This window comes from Marmota flaviventris, chromosome 4, assembly GCF_047511675.1.
Source record: "Marmota flaviventris isolate mMarFla1 chromosome 4, mMarFla1.hap1, whole genome shotgun sequence".
NCBI lineage: Eukaryota > Metazoa > Chordata > Mammalia > Rodentia > Sciuridae > Marmota > Marmota flaviventris.
This window is the reverse complement of record NC_092501.1, coordinates 56,673,458-56,699,507: the sequence shown is the minus strand read 5'-3', so window position 1 is coordinate 56,699,507 and position 26,050 is coordinate 56,673,458. Positions and strand designations below refer to the sequence as shown.

At 33.7% G+C, this 26,050-nt stretch overlaps 1 protein-coding gene across 4 annotated transcripts in view; it reads right to left on the bottom strand.

Annotated features, from left to right (window-relative positions):
* Ctnna3 (catenin alpha 3) overlaps positions 1-26,050 on the bottom strand; it is a 1,728,170-nt gene that overhangs the window by 325,774 nt on the left and 1,376,346 nt on the right. For all 4 annotated transcript variants that reach the window (XM_027931212.2, XM_027931213.2, XM_071611230.1 and 1 more), the window contains one exon: positions 6,052-6,203. In XM_027931212.2, coding sequence (XP_027787013.2) covers positions 6,052-6,203 — 152 coding nt within the window. The remainder of the gene's footprint in view (positions 1-6,051; positions 6,204-26,050) is intronic.

Genomic DNA, 26,050 nt, shown 5'->3' with positions numbered 1-26,050 from the left:
CACAGCAGGCTGTTCTGATTTTCCCTACCTTGCACTCTTTTGTTTTCAGAGGAAACAGCAAGAGCTTCACTATAGAACTCTTCCCACTAAGGTCTGACATAAATTTGCATATAAAGCTAAGGTTAGTTTGCCACAGGCCTTTTATTAAGTTCCCTTAGGAAGTCCCTTGGTAGCTAGCTTCTTTACAAACTCTTTCTGACACTATAAAGGAGCTATCACACTTCCAAAAAGGACATATGTTTTAACTGGAATTTCAGGGCAAGACTCCTGTGAAAATAAAGAGTAGAGCAATTAAGATGAATTTAGGAAATCTGCTTAACACGGAGAAATGAAAAAAATGTTATGTCTTTGTGTGTTAAATTCAAAATGGTGCCTGAAGAGATTCTCCACAGTCAACAAAGAATCTGCAGAGCATGAAGAAGCTAACATTTGAGAGCAGTTAGTTGTACAGAGAAAAAGTATTCCCTAGGGTGAGAAAAACTGGCTTGACAGGGAACTACAGTCATTAGTGCCAAGCACTATGGAACAGTGCCCTGTAGGTGCAGACAATGCACCACTGGACCTCAAACAGTACAGTCAGACCCAGAAATTACTGTGAGCATAACAATTTATCATTCAAAGAAGATACTTTTGAGAGTAAAAGGGGGTATAATCCAAGATCATCCTATGAAAACTAAGGTGCATACAGCAAACACTGATTTTATTAAAATTCATTTCTAAACGCAATAATCTTTGGACAAAATTATTACTACATTAACTTAAAAAATGAAATGAGAGAATAAAGTTGACGAATTTCTACATCCTTTAGCCTTAAAAAGTGAATTTCAAAATATACGATAATCAAAGGACACTTTAAAATTTAATTTTACATGCTGAACAAATGATACAAAGGATGTAAAAAATTCCTTACAGCCTTCAGAGCAGGGTAGGAGTCAATGAACTAAAGAACTTTATCTGCAAAGCACCAAGACATGAATGTAAAATTTTAAAATAAAGAAACAAAGAGAGTTTTATCTACAAAAGAAAGTGTGAGAAAATTAGAGTAGCCAGAAAAATGGAAGTCCTCGGAGAAAAAATGTCTGAGACTCTAGACTTTGAGTAGAAAGGGTTAACAGAAATCATTTGGGGGTGATTACATGACTCAAGGAACTTCAAAATGTTTTGTAAGTTTTATAGTATAGACCTTATATGTGTTTTATTAAACTTATCACTAAATTTATTTGATTTATTACCCGTTTTAAAAATATATGTTCTAATTGTTAGTTGTCACTGTATAAAAATATTGTATTGTATTGTATTGTATTGTATTGTATTTCTCCATTGAATATTTCTTATATAATTTGCATTGCACTGGAGTATGGACAGTTTAACTTTGTTCCTCTTCTCAGGAAGCAATATTTAATCCTTAATTTTTCACTGCAGTGAAAACTGAAAGTAGGGATTCAGTAGTATAGACCTTTTTTTGAAAAACCAACCTCTACCTCAGAGCAAAGCCTGTCCAAGGAAGGAGCATGACCTTTGTCCTTGGAAAGACCCACAGAGCACTCCTAGGCACATACCCACCCTGCTGAGTTGTTTATCTACAAATAACAGGAGAGATCTGCTGGGCCAGGTGTCCCAGACTCAGTCAGGCTAGGTGGGGACCCATAGCAATACCCTAGCAGCCACCAATCAGCATGAGACAGGGAAATACCTGGGATGCCAGATGACCCTCCCAGTAGTTTATGGTGGTTGATAACCTGTTGGGAAACCATGTAGTTCAGCATGAACACCCCTCATGGCTTAAACCAATCAGTTCAAATGAATACCCCTTTTGTACTGACCAATCACCCCTACCCAACTTGTTCCCGCCAGTGAATGTGCTAATCATGTTTTAGAGTTGTTGTTTGATTTTCCCGCGGTGTGTGATGATTTGCTAAAAGATGCTATGATGTATGTGGGGTCCCTGCCTTCCCCAAAGAGTGTTTAAAACTGATGCAAACCCTGGGCACGGGGCCTCTCAGCGTCACCAGTTGCTGGGTGCACGCACGGAGGACCCAGCTGGCTCGCAATAAACACCTCTTTACTGCTTACATCCATCTTTGTCTCTGGTGGTCTTTTGGGGGTCCCGAATTCGAGCATAACATTTTCTTCTGCAGTGCAGAAATAAATATAGGCATTTAAAGTAACAATACAAGTGGTAACCATATAGCAGAACTTAATTCCACAGAACTCTAATTGCAGCAGGTACCATTCTGTGGGAGTCAGTGACTAGCTGGAATAGACAGGGCCTCTCCCTCCAGTAGTTTGAGTGTGAGAATTCAGACACACAACACCAATATAGTACAGTACATATGTACTTTATCTGCAGGTGTAGGGACAGAGATGATGGACTCATTATCTACACTGACTGCCAGGCCTCTGCCCCCTGACTCAATTTGTTGATGAATGTGACATTTCATGTTTCCTCAGGCCAGACTGGGCTGCAGGCAGATTGCTTTTTGGCAAAGAAAGCATGTAGAGAGTCAGTATGGTGGAAATATATAGAAATATTCTCTTATACATAGAAATATTCTATATAGAATAGAAATATTCTCTTAACCTTGTGTTCTCACCATCATCATCTATTTTTCCCTTTATAGTTTCAAGTGAAACTCTATTTTTATCTGTCTTATTTTTATGGCCATCTAGTTTATTTAAAGAAAAAAATATGTCTATCTCAAAATTCAAAAAGCATTCTTTCAAATCATATACTTAGAGACATGTGCTCAGCTAATGCAGTATTGGATTCAAATATCCTTAAACAGAGCTATCTATTAAAGATTTCAGTCAGATAAAGGGCCAATACCGTATAATTTATTATTTTTATCAGTAATCTAGATAAAGGAAATGCAACTTCACATTTTATGTTCCTAATTGGTGCTAGTGAAGCCAGAATTAGACAGGCAGATTGGCAAGGGGAACCAGACAATGGAGAAGTTGAAATGTTAAATTCCTTCAGAGCCCTTCCTCCACTCTTAACAAGATAATCTGAACCTGCTCCAACCTGTTGCTAAAGTAACCTGTCCCAGGAATTGTTACTCCCTACAGGAAATTGTTAATTGCTCCCCCTTCCCACCTGGATGACTCCTCCTGGCCCCTTCAGCCCACCTGGCTCCCACATTTTGGCCATCCCACTATGCATTTCCTGAGCCTAGTCACTTATGTAGGAAGGAGAAAGATAAGGGGAATAGAATAGGAGGAAAAAGGAAGCCTAGGACATATAAAAAGGCAAAACCCACTCACTTCTTGGGATACTAGGATACCAGCTATGGCCCCCTTCTCTCCCCTGGGAGAAGTCTGTGTTACCCCTTTTTAAATAAAACCTGCCCTATATGCTTGCCATGTTGTGCTTCTCTAATATTATACTTCAACATGTGAGAGAGCCAGTCACCAATAACCTGTGGTATCACTACTTCGGCACTGTCAATAACCAAATTAGAAAGCAATTAGATAAATTATATGAAAAGTCATTTAAAAACAAAATGAAACTTAACAGAATTAGAATTTAGGACTGAGGCAATCACAACCAAAATGGAAACAGTATAAAAAATAAAATTTAAAGCAAGTCATCCTTAATTCAATAATCCTTTTGTTTAAAACGGGGTACAAATAAGACAAAGACAGTTATTATAGCAGTCTAAATGACACATAAGAACAAGCCTTCTACTTTGATTGAACAGTTTTTGGATAGTTTCACTTGAAAAGTTTGTTGAAAATTAAATAAGGACTAAAGAAGAACACAAAATACTAGATTATTCCTGTGAGAAAAGTTAACAGAAATGGAAGTATTTACCTTGAAAAAGAATAGACTATCAGGAAAAAAGATACTGCCTCAAAGGTACTAATAATTACAATAAATTGCTCTCCTGCCCTATAGATGACCATTGTGAGAAATATGTAGAAATGATGGCAAGATAATTTGATTTGTTATATACAAGTCATCTTGATAATAAGAAAAAAATGTAAATACTAGAACATCTAGCTAAAAGAGGTTTTATAAAGATTTTTCATCTCTAGACAGCTTTTATGTATTCTCTACCTTGATTCTTATATACTGTTTCACTGGCATATCTTCTCAAATATCTGTGCAGGGATAGTGAAAATGTAGGGCTTTAGTCCTGGTAAGACAATTTCCTAAAGAGCTTCTTTACACTATTAGTGCTTGTCTCCTTGACTGGACTCACTTATCCTCCTAATTTGGGATAAGTACTAATCCACTAGTCTACCCAGGTAAGGCATAAAACCTTTGCAAGGAAAAAAAAGAATTATTTGATAAAGTTTCTTTGTTTTTTACTTACTGTGTTGGTATAGCTTCATAGTTTCCAATCATATGAACAAAAAAAAAAAAATATGCTGCTCATCAGTACAATGTTCCTCAGTTTATGATGGGGCTCAATAAATCCATTATAAATTGAAAATACCATCTAAGTCAAAACTGCATTTAATACAACAAACCTACTGAAAATCAAGATGAGTAACACAGTACACCATGGAGTATCTGCTGTTTAGTCTAATGGCTGGGGGGCTGATTGGGAGCTGCAGCTCTGTGCAGCTGCTCAACATTGAGAGAGTATGATATCACATATTGGCAGCCCAGAAAAAAGATCAAACTTCAAAGTATAATTACTACTAAATACATGTAGCTTCACAACATTGCGGAGAAAAAAAATTGTAAACATTTGGAGTTGGGACTTCTTTCTAATATCTATAACTGGTTGGCTTTCAGGTTTTCCCAAGTTCTGATATGCTAAATCTCATATCTTGACACTTTAACCACTGTCTTGCAGACTCTTCCACCGACCCTGCCAGGCTCTCCATTGTCAGCCCTATGGACTTCTCAGTGTCACCTAACTGTAACTTTCAGGTCTATCAGCTACTATTAACACGTTACCCATATCTTCTTGCCACTTTTACTTTCATCCTACAGTGTTACTAGTAGTTAAGTCCAGACAGAAGCTTTCAGATGAAACTCTATTCATTCTTACAAATTACACTCAGCAGTCCTGCTGAATCTTCTAACTGCAAGCACCTGCCACCCTGCCTGAGGGTTGCTCTCTTTGGCCACAAGAGCTTGACTGACTCTGAACATCAGGCCCAGGTACCACCCCTGAGAATAGCATTTAATCAAGGATGAATAGGTGGCTAAGTTTCCAGATTTTGTTCACCTCAGGTGAAATAATTCTGAGGTGTGTAATACAGTACCTCCCAGAGTTCACCAGCAGGATCAGCCCCAATTGCCTGTGGTGATTCATAATTATACCTTATTAGCTTCCTTCCCATCCTAATCTCACTTTTATTTGCTCCTAAATACACTTCTGATAACATTAATCCTTACTTAAGGGTCTGCATGCAGGTGAACCTGTCCCAAGACTTAATATCTTACATATACATATGTTGTTTCATTACTAACATTTAAATTAATTTACATAAACATTTGAGTAAAAGCATGATTGTGGTCTGTGTATATACAGTATGCCTACAATGCATTCACATCACTGTAAATGTGGCATGCATTTCCTTAAATAGACAACTCCCAGACTGGGAAAGTTCAAGAGTTTGCTGTTCCTGGTGGCTCAGGTCAGATTTCTTGCAGAACACTCTGTGATTCTGTGATATAGGAAGAGAGGATTTCACTACAGAAATACCTTGTTTTAATATATTTCCTTATCAATTCCAACTTAGTAATAGGAAAGATACTTGCCATTTGTTAGAGGAAAGAAAGCAAATTACTTGATATATTTCTCTTTGCCTCTTGATTATGCCATGAGACACTTGTACACAATACACCTTATCATTTCTGCACATGCTGCAGCTAATATACTCATTTACATAAGTTATAACCAAATACATAAGTAGAATTATGGTTTGTGACAGTGGATCTGACTTTGGGGATACATATGAATTGCTGAAGTTCTAATGGATTTCAGCGTTGATATCAGAGAATAGAATAAACTCTTTCTTGCAACCATTCCAAGCATTTCAGATGATGAAGAATGTTGAAATAATTCAAGGAAAGAAAAGCAGACTTACCCGAATCATCATGACAGAACATCTGATATCATGAATTGTGTCATAGATCTTCTTTGAGATATCCACAAATTGATTATCGTCAAATACGTTTAAGGAGTTCTTGTTTAAGGCTTCCAAGGCGACATTCACTTGTGTTACAAACTCAGGAATTACTATTAAAATAAATAAGAGAAGATTGTCTTTGTAATTGTAGGTTTCTATAATTTCCAGGAGTGTAGGGTTGTATTTTTAAATAAGTTATTTGATTAACTGACACTTCATAATTTTTAAAAGTAGAGATATAAAACATTTTGGCAGGATTTTTTCTTGGATCTCTGAAAAGTAAAAAGGTATCAAAGACAATGAAACACATATTTATAGAAATATTTTAAAATTATCTATCTTTGTTATTCTCTTTGTTATTCCCAAGCCTGAGACTATGTAGTTACTTATCATGTTCAATATAAATCTCAAGAAATAACAAAAAGGAATTGGTATGAAAAACAGTACTGTAAACACAACAATATTTAAAGAAATAAAACGTCTAAACTGCTAAACAGAAGAAACTATAACTAACTATTATAGATACTAATTCTGTTGTAAAATCAATAAAGATGCTGTAAACATTCTTTTGGTAAGATGTTTTCCATACAATCAAAATATTGTTGAAAGAAATTGGTAATGTCATATGCAAACTATTTCTAAAACGGCATAACACTGAGTATAGGTATCAATGTATCAGCAAAGCCAATATGTAGATTGACCTTTTATTTAAAAAAGATAAAGTTTCAGAATTAGTATCCAATAAAAAGATATTTCCAGATTTAAAAACAGTAACATTTATTAACCCTTCACTAGATTTAGGGTACTTTTCTAAGCCACTGTACCTTCTAGTATTATCTACTGTACTCCCTTTTTTGTCCATCTTCTAGGCATGCTGCCCAATGATAATAACATCTAAATAGACATGGCTATTAAAAATTAAATTTGTAAACAGTAAATAAAATTTCAGCTCCTCAGTTACACTAAACCCATTTCAAATGTTCAGTTGACACATATATGAACTTCCGTTTTGAAAAATAGAAATAAGGCTACCATCACAGAAACATACATTGGCTAATAGTGTTATAGAGTACGATTCCATCAAATTGCTCTACTTTCAATGAATAACAGAGCCAAGGAGGAAGAAAACACATCATTTTTCTGAGGAGAAAGATTCCCAAATCACAGCTCCCAGCTACATGGATATGACTTCCAAAGACTCTCTAATTCAGACATAGTCTCTGAAGGCCAGAAAGCCAATCCAATTTTCCATTGCAAAAGTCTATCTGAATTTTTTACAGCACCTCAAACCTATCCCATATGAATCTAAACATGTTATTTTCTATCCAGAAAACCTAGTTTTCATCTACTTATTTGTCTTAATCCATTTACTATTGCTAATAACATAATACTATACAGTGGATGAGTTAAAAGAGGCCCATGGTTTTGGTCCAAGGTCAAGAGGCCACATGTAGAGATGGCTTCCTTGGTGGCAAACCCTGAGGTGATACAGTGCTGAGAGACAGGGGACATGTGAGACACCTGGTCAAAGTGGCTTTTATAGCAGACCCACTCTCAAGATAACACATAGCCCACTAATCCATTAGTTAGTGGATTAATGGACTAACCCATTCATGAAGGCAGAACCTTGAATCACCTACTTAAAATTCTACTTAGTCCTATTTCTTAATGTCTCATTATGGGAATTAAATTTCAGCATGAATTTTACAGGGAAGAAACCATATTCAAACACAGCATTGCTCTATTTTTATGTCCAGTCACTCATGAAAAGTCCCAGTGTTTTCTTTGATCTCCTGTTCTGCTTTTCCTCCTACATTCAGATGCCCACTAAATGCAATCCTCTCCACCATAATAATGTCCTGAATCCATTGCCAATTTTTAGCTCTACTTCCTCTAACCATCATCATCTTTTCAAGTCCACATCATAGTCCTTCCCCTGCTTAAATTCTGCTCATTCTTTAGACTTGTTTTTAAGTATTTTATTGATGGAACCCATTTTTAGCATTAAGTACAATAGTATTTGCCACAAAACACTACTAAATTGTTTCATGAATGAGTCATGACACTAAGGTTTATGCATTTCCAATATTTCCTTATATTTGCCTATTTATATTTGGTGTACCTAGCTCAGCATGTAGTAGATAAATAATTGAACACATTAAGGGAATACAATTAAAGGAATGAATAGAATATATAAAAGCCAGAAAAAAAATGTAGCTTATGTTTAAGTTGTATTAAATGTAATGTGAGTTACATTTTTCTCAAGTAAGGAAACTCCAAAAATATATTGTCAGGATTACAGAAACATTCAAAAATATTTAATGAGTTTATCTTTACTTGTGGTAGTACTGAAAGAAGAGAGAACATTTAAGGTGTGTCCAGCCAAGTTCTGGCATGAACAGTAAATCACCCACAAAAACCATTGCTTTCTTTGACATCCTTTATTAACTCTAAACACAGTTAAGCACAAAGAAATGTGGTCTCAATAGCTGTCATGGCCTGTTTGCAAAACTGTATTCATAATCTTCCTTACTAAAAAGTATTTTTCTCATATACCAACAAGTGTGCAACACAATACTTCTATCAATTCCTTGAGCAAACTCATGTCCACAGTAGCAAAACTGCTCCCATTGTTTTCCCATGGCAATTTTGGCAAAAGAAAAGAATAAAAAAACATAAAGCCATGTAAACATCTAGTTTTCACTGTGTGAGATAATGTGAAAAAGATTTAGGGTATTTTAAGGAAAATACAACAAAATCTTTTCATTATTGCAACATGATTTCATTTTAACTCCTCTAGGTTCCTTTTATTAATAAGCTAATATTAGCTCCAATTAAAATAAAATCTTTCACAAGCAAATGTTTAATTTCTGAAGTACAGATGGAAAATACAACTTTTTTACTCTAACTGCATAAATGAACTATTTGAAGCTGATATGTAATACATTTCTCATTTCATTAGCTTAAACATCAGCTGCTAGTGTGCTTTACTTATTCTGTGGACATATGGTTGCATGGATCAAACTAGGAGCAAATTTTTGTAATGCTTTCAAGAAAGCACAAAGTGAATATAATGAAGTATCCAGCTAATGGTAATTTAGAAGGAATAACAAATTGACAAACCTATCTTCAATCTATAATCTACTCAGGTTTAAAAAAAATAAGGTTCACACATAATATATAGTCATGCTTTACAATCATTGATCAAAAAGGGGTATATTTTAAACAAATTCATTCTAATCAATTGAAATGCCAGGTAGGATGAACTGTTCTGAACTTTGAAGATTAAATTTTTGAAATAAAGACGACCTTTGGGTCAATATATTTGGGACAAACAAAAGGTCTTGTCTATTGATATGGAAAATTCTAAAGCAGTTCAGAATTCCTGAACTGAAGTCTATACTTCCTCAATCACCTTTATTCAGAATATACACAATGATAGCTTAGCATTCATTATATCAGCTCACTACTGTGATAAGTATTTAATATGCATGCCTAATTTAATACTTACAGCAGCCCTGTGAGACAGGAACTATACTGTTACTACACTGATTTAACCGATGAGGAAACTGAGGTCACACTGCTAATAAGTGAAGGGCAGGTAATTGAGACTAAAAAGCCTGCTCTCTGAACCCTAAAGCTGAACTGCCTCCTTTTAATAAGTGAAGTCCTTGGGGCTTCTGAATTGCAGTGCTCCTGGGGAAATTAATGTTAATTTTCTGACAATGAGGTTAACAGACCTATAGAGGCAAATTCTCCTAAGCCTTTTGCCTCTCTCTTGTAGTAACCCAAGAATATTATATCCCTTCTTAATCCTTGCTAAATTTATTATGTGCATTTGAAAGTAGACGAGGGTACATAATTATCAAATTAAATAGGTCAGCAAAGAATTCAGACTCATTACAGGTAATGATCTGAAATGATGTCACCAAGTTACGTTTTCTATCATTAATAAAACAGATTAAAATATTTCTAATTATATTATTATCTTTGAAAATTACTAATGGTAGAGAAATTTGCCTTTGAAAGTTCACATAATGCTAAGTCATAATTTCTTTATATTATGTTAAGCAACTGGGAATGAATTAATAATAGTGGAAACTACAATTAAGCATATGAATGACTTCTATAAATACTTCATACCCTTCATTTTTCCCTTTATTGAACACTCATTATTGTGGTTCATATTTATTTAATATTTAGAGAGCTAATGTTGTATAACAGGAAAGTGTTTGGTACCTCACAGATTGTATATCCTAAAATCCATGGGGAGGATCTCACCACTTTTTAAATGATGTGTCATAAAGGACTGACTCACTCTGATCATTTATGACACATCACACGGTTAACAAGAGACACACTCTGACCTTTCTATTATATCCTGCCTCCATCTTTTAAACATCTGGAATATCTCCAAAATGAGAGAAATAAAATAAAAAAAGAAAGAATTTTAAGACCCATAGCTTCATGAAGCTGATACTATTTTTTCTTTCTTCTGGCAGAGATATTTTTCTACATATGAAAGTCTGAACACTTAATTAGCCTGAATGTCCACCTTCGGATCTGTCCAGTGACTTAGAAACTTCTTTCCCTGGGGCTTCATCTTTAAACCATATGTTAATATTAATAAGTCATATGTCTTGATTTAAATATTTTAGAAGTTTATCCAATGACTTTTAAACCTGAGATAAAGATTTAACTCATACTTTTCCTCACATTATTTTTCTATTTCTTCACATCACAATGTACACAAAAGTGAATACTTAACTGTTTAAAGTTGGTCCTGTGCCAAATAACATGCTGACCTTTGTTCTCTGACATACCTCTTTGTTTTAATGCAGGGAATAAATTGACTCTTTATTTAAAAGAATGCTTACTCTTTTTGTGCTACTTTGAAGGCTTGTTTAAAATGACATTGCAGAATCCATTTTGGTCCCTCTCTCTTGCATATTACTTGCTTTAGGAACTTGAGCTGTCATGTTGTAAATTATGAAAAGACTCACATGGTAAGGAACTGTGGTGACCAGTCAACAGTTAGCTAAAATATGAGGACACAGGCCAACAGCCAAGTGAGTGAACTTGGAAGTAGGTACTCTTGCTCCACTCAAGCCTTTAGTTGACTGCAGCCTAAGATGGCATCTTGACTATAATATTATGAGAAGCCCTAAGCCAGAACCACTCAAGCCACTTCTGTATTTCTGAATGTGAATAATAAATGTTTATTGCTTTAAGCTTCTAAGTTTAGAAGTAATTTGTTTAACAAGTAATAATTACTATGCTAAGAGATCTGTAACTTTTTCTTTAGATCAGTATAGTTCTATATAGCAGTTAGGCTCATCTTGACAAATTCATACATTTATGGAATTTGATATCAGTTCACATCCTCCCCTTTCCTCTCCTCCTCCCTGCTCCCATTCTCCTTTCTCTACTCTACTGAACTTCCTTTTGCTCATTTATTTTATTTATTTTTGATTGGTTCTTTTTACTTATACATAAAGGTTAAATTCCTTGTGGTATATCTATATATATGCACATATCATAATTTTTTAAAATTTCATTTGCATTTCCTCACTTACCATGCCACCTCTCCTTCTTAATCTCCTTCTTCCAATGTACTGATCTTCCCTATATCTTTATGATATTTGATCCCCCACCCCTTATCTCCTTTATCTTACTCTAGTTTCCACATATGAAAAAAAATTCAACCCTTGATTTTCTGAGACTGGCTTATTTCACATAGCATGATGTTCCCATTTCCATCTATTTACCAGCAAATTTCTCCTTTATGACTGAGTAAAACTCCATTGTGTGTGTGTGTGTGTGTGTGTGTACTGTAATTTCTTAATCCGTTAATCTATTGTTGGACATTTGTGTTGATTACATAATTTGGCTATTGTGAATTGTGCTGCTACAAACATTGAGGTGTCTGTATTGGTATAGTGTGCTGGTTTGGGTTCTTTCGTATAAATACCAATGAGTGGGATAGCTGGGTCATATAGTGGTTCTATTTTTAGTGTTTTGAGGATTTTCCATATTGCTTTCCAGAGTAGCTGTACTAGTCTGCAGTCCCACCAGCAAGGTATATTTTTTCCCTAGATCTTCACCAGCATTTATTTATTTTGTGTGTTCTTGATAATTGCCATTCTAATTGGAGTTAGATGAAATAGTGTCATTTTGATTTGCATTTCCTTGATTGCTAGAGATATTGAACATCTTTTCATATATTTGTTGGCCATTTGTGTTTTTTATTTTGAGAAATATCTATTTAGTTCTTTTGCCTATTTATTGATTGGGTCATTTGTTATTTTGGTATTAAGTTTTTTGAGTTCTTTATATATTCTGGATATTAATCCCCTAACCAAGAAGCAGTTAGCAAAGATTTTCTCCCATTCTCTAGGTTCTCTCTTCATGCTCTTGTTTCCTTTGCTTTGTAGATGCTTTTTAAGTTGATGGCATCACACTTATTGATCTTTAGTTTTTCTTGAGTTTAAAGGGTCTTGTTGGTGACAGTTTAAAGGAAGTTGGTGCCAATACCAATATGACGGAACATCGACCCAGTGTTTTTTTCTAGTACTGCAGGGTTTCTGGTCTAATTCCTAAGTCTTTGATACATTTTGATTTGACTTTGGTGCAGGGTTAGAAGTAGAAATCAAGAGACCTATAATATCTAAGAGAAAAATTTAGCCTGTTCTGGTAGATGAGACTGGAATCATAATGTATATTCTCTTGTATCTTATTGACACAAAATAAACTTATGAAATTTTTCTCACACTATTGTGTGTAGTATTGCAGTTTTCATTCTCATTGCTGCATACTATGCCATTGTACAATTATAATTTGTTTTTCAACTCTGTCACTAATGGTCATTTGGAAAAATTATAGTTTTGGACTGTTATGTATAGTGCTCCTACAAACAACTTAGTGTATTGCTATTTAATAATATTTAAATTACTAAAAATAAATATAACTAAAATTTCACATCCTCATTACTCTAGTCCACCTACCACATGTGGCTGCCATATTAGACAGTGTACACATAGCTCAGATTCATCATCAAAAACAATTCTATTGGACATGACTCTTTAAAATTTTTTCAAAGAGAATATTTGTTGATTATCTGTCCTTCACGGGACAATGATTTAGATGCTGATAAGGATATCACTTTTGTAATTTTTCTGTGCACATTTCATTAACATGAATTATAAATCTTTAAAAAAATCTCTTTGGCACCTAAAAGTGTTGTGGCCTATAGTAAAACTGGATATCAGATTCTATCTACTGATAACATTATGAGCTTTGCTGGTCAAGACAGATTCACCTTAGTATAAATATAGATGAGTTCATAAACAAGAAATATATTTTTTTGCATTGAAATATTATAAATAATATCTGTTCTGATTAATCCTTTAAAGGTTATAAGATTATAGATCTACTGAAATTTTATTAATTGCAATATATAATAATATTGTCTCAAATCACAATGCCAACTAATAATTTTTATTCTAATAGAATTTTAATTATTTTAATGATTTATAATATTACAGTAAAAGATTATGGACTCAAACACATTGATAATAGTAATTTTATTTTTCCTAAATTAGCTTAATTCCCCATGGTTCATATAACTTCCTGTATGTAGGATCACAAGTTGAATTTTTTTAAAAACACAGGTTCATTTTTCTTATATTTGACATTAATTTACCTTGAATCTTTCTACTATCATAATCAATATCTTCATATTTCAGGAAGCCCAAATTAATATGTTTTAATATATAATTGTTTAATTCATGCAATAGAAATTTTTCTAGCATATTGAATAGAAATTGTTCATGAACTTTTTAGTGACATTCTGGTGTACTGAGTCACTTCTTTTACTAATATTTGTTGAATAAATTTAAAAACCCTCTTATTTTAAACTCAGTTTATGGCAATTAAAATGACTTTTTAGATAAATACTTATATCCTAAATTTCTTAGTAAAACTAAATTTCTACATGTTGGTTTACAAAAACTTCTAAGGAAATCTACTAAAGAAAATTAATTTATATAAATTCTATAACATTTTAAAATGGTTCCAGAAATCCCCCAAATTTCTGAGTCAATGTAAGCTGATCAGAGGGGAAAAAAATGGAAAGGAAAGGCATTAAACTTCTCTTCTGCAAAACAAAGAATCTGCACTTTTTTATTCTAGCATAAATATTTTCTGGATCCATAAGTCTATTCATAATTATACATTCTTTGAATTCATTTTCTCTGGGTATGTTTGGTTATGGACCAGAAGATATTTGAACAAAAAAAATGGATAGATAGATAGGAAGATGGGTATATGGTTGGCTGGATGGATGAAGAAAAGAAAAGGTGAGTGAATAAATGTATAGATATAATAATATGAATGGGTAGAAGGAGAAATTTAATTTTTATAACTCTTTTGTTTTCGAAAAAGTATTCAAGAAATTTTTAAATGAGACAAAAGGCCAGTCGTGGCAGTGCATGGCTGTAATCCCATCAGCTCTAGAGGCTGAGGCAAGAGGATCACATGTTCAAAGTCAGTCTCAGCAACTTAGAGAGGCCCTGAGCAACTTAGCAATATCTTGTCTTAAAATAAAAAGATGAAAATGGGCTGGGGATGTGGCTCAGTGGCTAAGTACCCTGGGTTCAATTCCTGGTACCTAAAAACAAAACAATCCCAAAAGTTGTTAAAACTTTTGAAACAAGGCCAATAGAATAGGAGCCATGTAATCAAAATGGTATCAGAAGCATAATTACATAAAAGTCCTAGAGTTAAGGGAGAGCAATTAATAATAAAACTGATTTTTTGCATCCCATGCAAAAATGAAGCAATGAATTTCATGGTTCTTATTATCCATAAAAGAAAGCTGAGAACTTATAAATGTTCATTAGAAGTAAGTTGAAAAGACTTTCCTCAGCACTTTGTTAATAAGAATGACTGGACTACTTGTATATTGATATTTTTGGTTATTAAAGAATCAGATGAACAGTAATCTTAAGAAATACAGTTAAGGAGGATGCAAAGGCATTCTTCATTAGATTATGTGTTAACTGGCTTTCTATTACTATAAAAAATACCTGAAATAATCAATTGTAAAAGGTTGCACTTTATTTTGACTCATAGTTTTGGAGGTTTCAGTCCATAGCTGGTTGTCCCTATCACTTTGGGTCTATGATAAAGCACTGTATTACATCGGGGTTTGCAAGCTAGAGCAAGTAAGTACCTCATGGCAGTCAGAAAGCAGAGACTGGAAGGGGCTAGGGTCCCAGTACCTCTTCATGAACATAACCCAAGTGACCTAACATCCTTCTATTAGGCCTCACCTATTAAAGATTCCAACAGCTTTCTAAGAGCCCCAACTTGAGGTCCAAGTCTTTAACAAACAGGCCTTCAAGGGACATGCCTTACTGAAACTATACCATATTAATTCTTCCATAAAATACTAGCATTATCATCTTCAAAGAGTTAAAGTATTAGAGTATCTGATATAGTACCTGATATAGTATCTGATATGATACTATATAATGTAGCAATAGGTCACAGAAGATTTGAATTTTAGAGTGAAATCTAATGCATATATGAATGAATTATTTAACATGGCTTTTGACAGAAGTGAATACAAATTACTTAAAATCGATGTCAATAGTGAATCGAGTCTTGAAGGATGATCATATGTGGTTATCAGGCATAAGAACTTCCATTTGTTTTAGATAACTAAGTTTTGATAGAGTAAATAAATGTTTTCTTGTGAAAATGAAAGTAACTTACAACTTTGCTGTGGGGAGCCTCAGATCTAGATTAAAAATATAACAATCCTTCTAAAAGTAACTATCACAATATTCAATAATTCTGGGCTCCAAGCATACAAACATGTATAGATAACATCCTAAGAATTGTTAATTTTGTTAGTGCTTTACACATGTGAAAGCAGTAATGTGTGGTGGTAATATATCTAAGACTTGTCATCAAATTTTCTGGTTGGAGGTCACTTCCCTTGTTGCACTGTCATTGCATTTTACATGCATTATGTTTCCTCCAGAGCTTTGCAATGTTGAAGCCCGGAGCAAATAGTAAACTCTTTCCTCAATAAATTTTATTTTAACACAGTGGTTTTCAATCTTTACAGTGCATCAGAATCACCAGGAAAGCCCATTAAAACACAGATGGCTTGGCCTCACTGACAGAGTTCCTGGTTCAATAGATCTGAAGTAGGGCAGAAGATGTGAATTTGAACAAGTTCTCAAATGATGAGAATGCTACTGGTCCAGGAATCACACTTTAAACATCACTTATAGTAGATAAAATTGATTCATTCCCCAAAACTCATTAATAACATCACTGCTTAGAAAACCATGATTTTTTTCAGGTATCCAAACTGTAGGAAGATGAGGTTCAAAGGTAAATCCTAATTATTAATGTCGTCATTTCCCTTGTCAGTGATCAGTTTAGTGGGACCTTGACCCACATTCCAGCCAATGACAATTAGGGAAGTATATTGCGGAAGGTTTCTGGGCAAACTTTTTGCTCAATGCGGAACAGCGGAGAAGGATGGTCCCTTTTCCCTCTGGATATTTTGATGCTGGTCCTATAATTTCTGGGGCAACCTCACAGGAAAGAGATAACCTATCACATAAAAAGTATATGTATTCTTGTTAGTGTTGATGAACTGCTAGATTAACCGAAGAAACACACTCTCTGGACTTCTCTATAAAATAAACCTGTGAATCTTCCTCTGTGTTACTGAAGTTGAAAAGAGTACAGCTAATTCAATGATGTTGCAATTCAATCCTAAAATAAACCCACTTTAAAGATGAGAAAAGTGACTTTGGTGACTGTCTATACATATAGATGCTTATTGATGGAGCTATCTCTTATTTACAATTCTCTGTTTTCTTTACTATCCTTCATACTGATGGATATGCTGTGGTCTGGGTTTGTTTTAATGCTATACCCAAGGACATTTTTTTTTTTTTTGCTTTAAATAAAGCAGGGATCTTCAAAAGCATCTAAACTCAAATATAACTCAAAAAGGAGATACAACACAGATTTTTGTTATCATCCTATTTCATATATTTTAAATTCAAATATTGGCAAGAAAAAAATAGTGAAAGTTATAGTAAATATTTACTACCAAATAGGTTACACAAACTTTCTATTAATAATAAAGGGCTCTTTTTCATCTGAGTGTCTTAAAACTCAAATGATGCTTTCATGGTTTGTGATTGTTAACTCAATAACAAGGAAATCCTGTAGGATGGCTACATTTCAAATACTATTAGAATCTTTAGAAAATAAACATTAAAATTAAAATTGAAGGCATAAAATATCAGATTTTGGAAATGAGATCAAGCACAAGATCCTAATGGGACACTGCCCTTTTCCATACCAGAAAATACATAATTGTACATGATTTCTGTTAAAAATATATTAGGTCTCTAAATATTCCCAGTTGATCCCCTCATGTAAGTACTTTTGTTTTGATTCTGTGCTTCTTAAGAGCAAAAATATTTTTTTGGCTCTTAGTTTATCTCAGAATACATTGTTCTTTGTGATAACTGAAATGCTGATAAGATGAAGTATTTGAATCAGATATTTCCATTATTTTTTGTAGTTTCTTTCTACAGCCGATACAAATAGAACTCCCAAGTTACTACATTGTATTCTCATTTCTTCCACTAAACTCACACATGCACAACATGACACATTTCTTAAACTGAATACATTATATGCATCTTTCCATTCAACATATACAAAAATTAAGGTGTTACTTCCTTTCACCATGTTTACCATGGCTCTTCTATTTCCTATCTTGGAAAATATCTTGGAAAAACTATAGTCCACTCAAGCACATAAACATGAATGATGGGAGTTTTTCCTGAATTGTTCCCTCCAATCTATCCCTTTTTCTGTCTTCAAGTTTGGTTATTTTTGCATACAAGAAAATTCTCAATTCAAGATTCTTTCTAGGACTGGGAACATAGCTCAATGTTATAGCACTTGTCTAGCATGTGTGAGGCCCTGGGTTCAATCCCTAGCATCACAGGGGATAAAAATAGATTATTCTTAAATCCCTATTATCATTGCTCTGATTTGGGTCTTCTTAATCATATCTCAATCTCGCCTTGACTGAAATATTATCTCCCTAACTCACCTGATACTATAATTCTTAAACCCATATTTCCTATTACTATCACAATAATTGTTCTAACCATCAATGTTTACCATTGTCCTGACTGTTGAAATCTGTTCCTTCTTCATCCCCATCTCCAATAACTTCACATCTGTCATTTTATGAATGAAACATTCAAAATAGCTTGCAGCTTTTCCTTCATATGTCATCTTATTTACATATCTTCATATTTTCTCTGTATGCCTTTTTTTCATAGTCTCCATTATGCTGAAATTTGTTCTCTTAAGTGTCAATACAGATAGCAACTGTTCAGAGAGCCTGCCACACGATCCCCTAAAAGTTTATATTTGGAAAATTAATCTCCAACTTCATATATTAGTGGAGGTGGAGTCTTTGGGAGATAATTACCACTAGATAAGGCCAATAGGTTGGAATTTCTATGATGGTATTAGTGAATCTATAAGAAGAGGAAGAGAGGCCCCTTCTAGAAGCTCGCTCTGTTTTGCCATGTGATGACTTCTGTCAAGTTATACTGGAGCAAGAAGGCTCTGCCAGATGACAAGAAGATGCTAGCACTATGCTCTTTGACTTTCCAGCTGCCAGAACCATGAACCAAACTTATATTCTCTACAAATTAACTAGTTTCATATTTATGTTACAGCAACAGAAAATATATTAATAGCCTTTCACACTCACTGTTTTCTGCTCACAACTCAGATTGTGTTAGAATTTTCTACACTCTTACCACATTGTATTAAAAAGGAAATTTTACTATTATAATTATTATTTCTTGCTCTACTTGATGTTGCACAAAGCCAGCTCTTTATGTATATACTACATACATATGCAATATATTTTGTATGTATGATATAGTATATATAATGTTATATATACACATATATTCTATGTATATATCTAATATTATGTTATACATAATATTTCTTTCCCTATATTATAATACTATATATATATAGAGAGAGATAGATATTCCAAGTATAGTGTCATCAGTTTCACCAATTTTACTCTATTTTTCCATGTCTTTCCACTCACAACATTAAATTAATAAATCACAAAGTTCTGCTAATTTGGCCTCCCAAATATGTTTCTGGCATACAGTAGTAACTCAGTAATTATTTATTGAGTAAATATGCCTTTTTCACTCAAGGTCTAATAATTCAATAATCCTACTTTTATGTATTGTTGGACTGAGAAAGTAATTTGTTGTCCAATTTTACAAACTGGAACTCATAATGAATTTTTACTGCTGGAAATAATGCACTACAACTTTACCATTAGTTAAAGTCAAAAGAGTTATTATTGAATCAGTTGCAGTGCATTGGGTTTGGGTCTCTCCCTGCTGAAAAGTTCACTTATCAAGACTGTCGTGTTGGTGTTCATTAAAGCCACAGCAGTTCTTGGCTTCACCTCTGAGGTGCACATGCAATATATTTGGTATATTACTGATGGACAAAGCTCTGAAGTTAAGAGGATTAATTAGGATAAAACCCAAAATACCCAAAGCTAATACCAATTCCCTAGGTCAGCAAAATGCTCTAAAAAATCTTTTATTACGCAAGAAAAACCTCTCGTATGTCATTTTATTATTTCTACCTCTAGAATTCTCTAACTTATCATAAGTTTTCTCAGCAAAATAAAGTAAAAATGTGTAAGTAACTTTGTTGCTTCTAATTTTAATAGTATTAGATGTATCTGTTCCTTTCTCCTCAGAAAAAAAATCATCACAATGACTAGGTGTCCATTGTTCTCAAGATACCCAGAGATGCCCTGAAATGTAAGATGTGACCTCAAATCTCCAGTTAGCTCTTTCTGTTGTATTTTTCTAGTATAGAACATAATAATTTCAATAGATATTTGATTACTGATGTAAATATTTATCTCTAGATAAGTTTGTCATTCTGGAGATGACAAACCAAGATTCTGTCCTATTAAGAATTAAGACCCAGAATTACATAATTAGTAAAAGATGAACCCTTAAATAATTCTAAAGATGAAGATTTATCCTGTAAATCCTAATTTTAAAAGATTACACAATGTCTTTGGAGATGAAATAAATGTATACCTCACTACTCCATGTTGGTTTTAGCCTTCTATGATAATATAATAACAATAAATCATTTGTTATATATTTGTCTGCCTTTCCTATCACCTGTAGCATACAAGGCAGAATAAGGCAACTAATATAAGAAAAGAATTTTGACTTCAAAGACATTAAAATTATAAAATATATAGACTTAAACATCTATCAACATTGTAAAATGTGAAAAAGGCTAAAAGTTAGGGATTATGCCAGGTTGTGATTTAAACTGTAAGCCCAAGAGTCTTTTCTTTTTTTAATATTTTTTTTTAGTTGTAGATGGACAGAATACCTTTATTTTATTTATTTATTTTTATGTGGTGCTGAGGATCAAACTCAGCGCCTCCCACGTGCTAGGTGAGTGCTCTACCACTGAGACACAACCCCTGCACAAGTCTGATCTTAATCTGGTAGATTCTTAATACCCATTAGAAAATTTCAGTAGGAGTTAAACATGGTCAGTGGTGAGCAAATATATCCTACCATTCCTGATCTGGGACAAAACCTTTTGTTCAATGTCATTCATTACTATCTCTTGCAAATAATCATCAATCCTTAAAAAATAACCAGAGCAATTTCGGACACTTTCATGAGATTATGATCTTTTATAAAAAATTAGATTTGTCTCAAATTATTATCACATTAAGAGTCTGATTATTTTTAACCTGAAGCTTTGGTGAAGTTGTAAATAACCTAACAATGATTATCTAGTTATCCTTTCCCCCTTTGAACCATTTCTATCAAGAGAATATATTTTAATTTAGATTTTCTAAAGCCTATTCCCTTGCAGCATGTTTGAAATACAACTTTATCATCTTGTCATAATTAATTTTTCTGAGAAGATGTTTTTACAGTGGTTTTCATGTGTTCTATCAGAGTGTCTCAGGAAGCACATTGGATTGGTGGGGTGAAGAGAGGTAGGGTACAAACAGTCCGGATGGATGGGACTCCTGTGAGTTCCCACATCCAATTGTCACTTCAAAGACAGCAACTCTGTTTTCATTTGTTTTATATACTTTAGTTCCATTTCATTGGAATAAGTGTCTGTAATACTGAAAAGAGTTTTGAAATCATTAGTTTACATAACTAATATAGAAGTATATAAAATAGATGGTTAAGCTGAAGCAGCAAAGACAAGTTAGGAGACGGTTGGAGCAGGCTCCAAGAAAGACTCCATAAAGATCTGAATGAAGATTTGTCGGTGATGGAAGTGAAAAGGATGGGATATTTGCTACTAAAAGTTCAAAACTGTACTACTGATCAGATGCAGGAGGTACAGGAAAGGAAGGATTCTGAATGACTAAGGTATTAATCCTGATTTCTAGAAGAAAGGGGCAACTTTTTATCAGTAATAAATAAACCAAAAGAAAAGATGTACCGAGAGAGGATGATGGGTCTATTCATGCTGAATTTAGGTAATCTTCATGTCACCATATCCATCAGGCAGATGGGAGAGACAGAAAGAGAGAGAAAGGAGGAGATTGATTTGACAAGTATTTGAACAGAGAAGCCATTTGAAGACATGGCATTAGGACTAATTGCTGAACTTTAAAGACAATATTTATTTTGGAGAAAATAAGTAGAAGTAGAATTAGTTAAAGTGACAAATATTAAGCAGAGAGAAGTTAGAAGGACAAACTGAAATACAAAATTTGATGCTAAGATATTCTACATATTTTTTGTTATTCTAATTTCCCTATAGTTTGGTACTCAAAATCAAAGTTATCTCTCTTGGTAGTATTTCACAGACCTTTAAGGGAAAAGGAACTTCATTGTTTGGCGGCTACCTGTCACATTATAGAAATTTATGTGTTGTATGTGAAAGAACTATGGAAATGAAAATGATTGTTCAAATGGAAAATGGAAATATTTACTGACATTATTGTTACTATTACATTATTAGTAGTAATATTATTAATATTTGCATTAGTATTGCACTATAACAGAGGCTTATTAATCTAAGTGTTTTCGTCTTTCTTCCATCATTAATGAAACTGCATTTATCAAATGCCTTGTAAGGGCAATATCATACGCAAGCATTCTAAGAATATGTTAAGAAATGCATAGTCATTAGCTTAGTAATCATTTTTATAGACGATGATAGGAGAACCAACTCTCCAGCAAGGAGAGACCAGTAACAGAGATCCTATTTGCATTCAGAATGAGCTCTTGTATTTCACTGACAAGAGGATGGGGGAAATGGCACTGGGATTGAAAGGTTGTGATTGCAGGACATGGTAGCTGACTGCATGTGTGGGGGGCTGCGATAGAGAGAATGCCTTGAGAGACCATTTGCAACAAGGCAGTGTCAGCCTCTGATGTCAAGACAAGACAGAAGGCAGGGTTCTCTACCAGCCAGAGGAATCAGAAACAGACTCGGCTGACCCAAAGGCTACAAGGCCACAAATGTCAAACTCTCTCCTCAGTGACTGTTGCTGTCAACTATAAAATAGACTCTCTCCTGGCAAGGACAGCAGGTCACATATCTCAGTTATTGCTCAGGAAATAACCTGTCAGAACATCATCTCTGAACACAAAGGACAAGATAATTGTCCCAAGTTATGTGGTGCCAAAATTTCCAGTCATTGTAAGAAGCAGCAATATGGAGCATAATGCATTCTTATTAAAATTATCCCTGTCTTTTAACTTTAGTAGGAAACATTTAAAGGTGGCAGCATTTTATGGTTTTGGTTGTTTAAAGCATTTCTTAATGCAGGGGAGGTAGAGGTGATTTTTATAGTTAGTAATTAGGTAGGCAATATCACATTAAAAGATTAGCCACAGTAAAAATCAACACTGATTTTTTTCACTTTATTTTTTAAATTTCAACTCAAATTGAATAAATATATACAAGTCTGGACAGAGATAAGTTCAAAATTCACTGAGAGCATATTTACTTTCCATGGTAAAGTAATTAGATCTCTATTTTAAAAGATTTTTAAAGTTTTTTTTTTTAGGAAGAGGCAAGTCAATTAAATTGCTCAGTCAAGATAAGTCACAACTTTTATGGGATAAAGGTAAAATTATGTGCTTTCTATTGTACTTTCTCAGATGTTACTCAGATTGATTATAACCTTAAAGGAATTTCATATTTCAGTTCCATCACCATGTTAAAATGACTATAAAGTCTTCTAAAATGCCTCCTATTTTATTAGAGTCATGCAGCAAGATTTCTTTAAAGATGGCCATCACATTTTCTGTTTGTCCCTAAATGCGTGACAGGTAAATAGCTAAAGCTAAAGTAATTAAAAAAAAAATCCACAGACCCCACCTACTGTTTAATTTTGGAAAACAGAAGGAATCATTACTGCTTACATTTCGAGGGAGGATTTCTGTATGGATTTCAAGCAGATCCTCCCCCACAAACTGTTGTGACATTTTAGAAAATTTTGATTAAACACCGGGCTTCTTCCCTAGCTTTAAAAAGTCACAAGACACAAGGTTTTGAGACCTTGATTAGCTAACATAAATAATAAATAAAAAGTAGAACCATGCAGGAGCAATATTTTTAAAAATGGACACATTAAATGGAAAGCAGAGAAACAATCAGGCATTTAGTTCTTCTCCACTGAAAAATGTATGCTAAAAATAGTAATTACTACATTTTCTTTTTCTTGTCTACTTTGTTTTGGAAATGGACACTCCAGATTTTGTTTGTTCTGAATAAGACTTGGATAATGTTATATCATTTCAGAAAACTAAAAACATCAATGAAATAAAAAAAAAAAAAATATATATATATATATATATATATATATATATATATATATATCTTGATTCTGTGAATTTAAGTGTAAACTTATACTGCGAAGGAAAATATGGACATAGATGTAGGGGATGGAGAGAATCTAATATTCTACAGACACTAGGGAGGAAAATAGGATCATTCCTTTAAGATTAATCTTTAAAATTGAAAATAATAATTTTAAATAATTTATGTAAAAATAACGGAAGCATAAACTTAGAAACAGTATGAAAATCAGGTTTAGCATACATTTAATCATGTATTTTATAGAAGGGATTTTAATATATTAAAAAGCAAACTTTATATCTGTACCCAAATTATGCCTTCTCTTATCACCTTTGTTTAGAAAATCATTCCATTTTCCTGCAATTGTCTTCTCCCCATGTCCATTACCCCATATTTATAAAAAGTCTGAAATATGCTTAGCCTCCAAATTCAGATGCTTTCAGTAGCTAGAAAATATTACCCTTTCAGCTGCAAGAAAACATTGGCTTTAGAAAGAGATATTTCTTATAGTCCAATATGATGACTGGGCAATCCCTGTGGATTCTGCAGCTCAACAGGATCAACAAAGATACAGGATCTCCTCCTGTGCTCCTTCTGAGGTCTTCAGTATATTGGCAATGGAGCTCCAATATCACCCTGTTTTTATCTAGGAGGGAAAAATCTTCAAGAGCTTATATTTATGTCTTGTCATCCAGAAATGGGTAGCATGACCACTACTAGTAGCAAGAAAAGAGTGATATCAAGTATCTGGCATTTTGTAATTAACTGCTATAGGGTTGGTTAGGGCCCCAGAATGATAGTGTCCTTTCAACTTCAAATGGACATCACATGTTTAAAGTACTTTTTAAAAAAGAATATTTATCAATAAAACAGTTAATAATAGTAGAAGCAATCAAAAGCAAGATAACATGTAGAATATAGAATATCCACCAATGATGACATATTTATAGTAGCCATCTTACATGACAGTTAAAAACAGTAATTAAAAGTTAATAAAATGACATTCTTTATATGTTTGCTATTTTAAAGAAGAGATTCAACATGAGAAGGAAAAGAATCAAATCACTACAATTTCATGAGCTGGGATTAAGAAATTATATCAAGAAAACCACAAGAGGTTTTGCTTGGTCCTGGGGATTTAGTCATATAGGAATAAAGGCTTGGGTGATTATCGAGCCCTATGAAATTAATAAGTAAAAGGTTAAAGAATGAATAATGTTATATTTCACCTTAAGTGTCTATTACAATTTCTTAAAGAAAGGAATTTAGGAAATGACAATTTTGATCTCGTGGTTGAACTTTAGTTGCTATTATAAATCCTTCTTTTTTTTTTTTTTTTCCTAGTTGCAGGTGTTGAACCCAGGGCCTGGTGCATGGGTACATGATAGGCAAGCACTGAGTTACATTCCCAGCCCTTTTTACTTTTTATTTTGAAACAGGGGAAAGTTAAGTTGCCCAGATTAGCCTCGAATTCTTGACCCTCCTGTCTCAGCCTCCCCTGTGTCTGAGATGAAGGGCATGAAAGACTGTGCCGGGCTACAAAATCTTTTATAAGCAGACATTTGCTTTTGAAATTCTAAAGGAACTTATAAGAAAAGTAAAGGATGTGATTCAAATAACATTACATGGAGCTAATATTGTTTGGTTTCCTTACTAATTATTTCACCAAGTAGATAATGATTTTCCTTAGTCAACTTATACAATAGAAAGCTCTACCCTGAGAGTTCATATAGGAACAGAAGGAGAAGAGAAACAACAACCACTATTCATTTACTGAGGGCATTGTTCTAAAATCTGACTTGTTACTCTTAAAAATCTCCCAAGAATCAACATGAATCTTTTCCTTGAAACATTTCATTATTTCTTGCTGATAGGCTTTAGGAAACAATGAAATAAATAATGAATTTACAAACAACCACTCAGTGCAAGGAGAGTCTCAGCTTTCATATCTTTTGATAAACTGCATATTTAA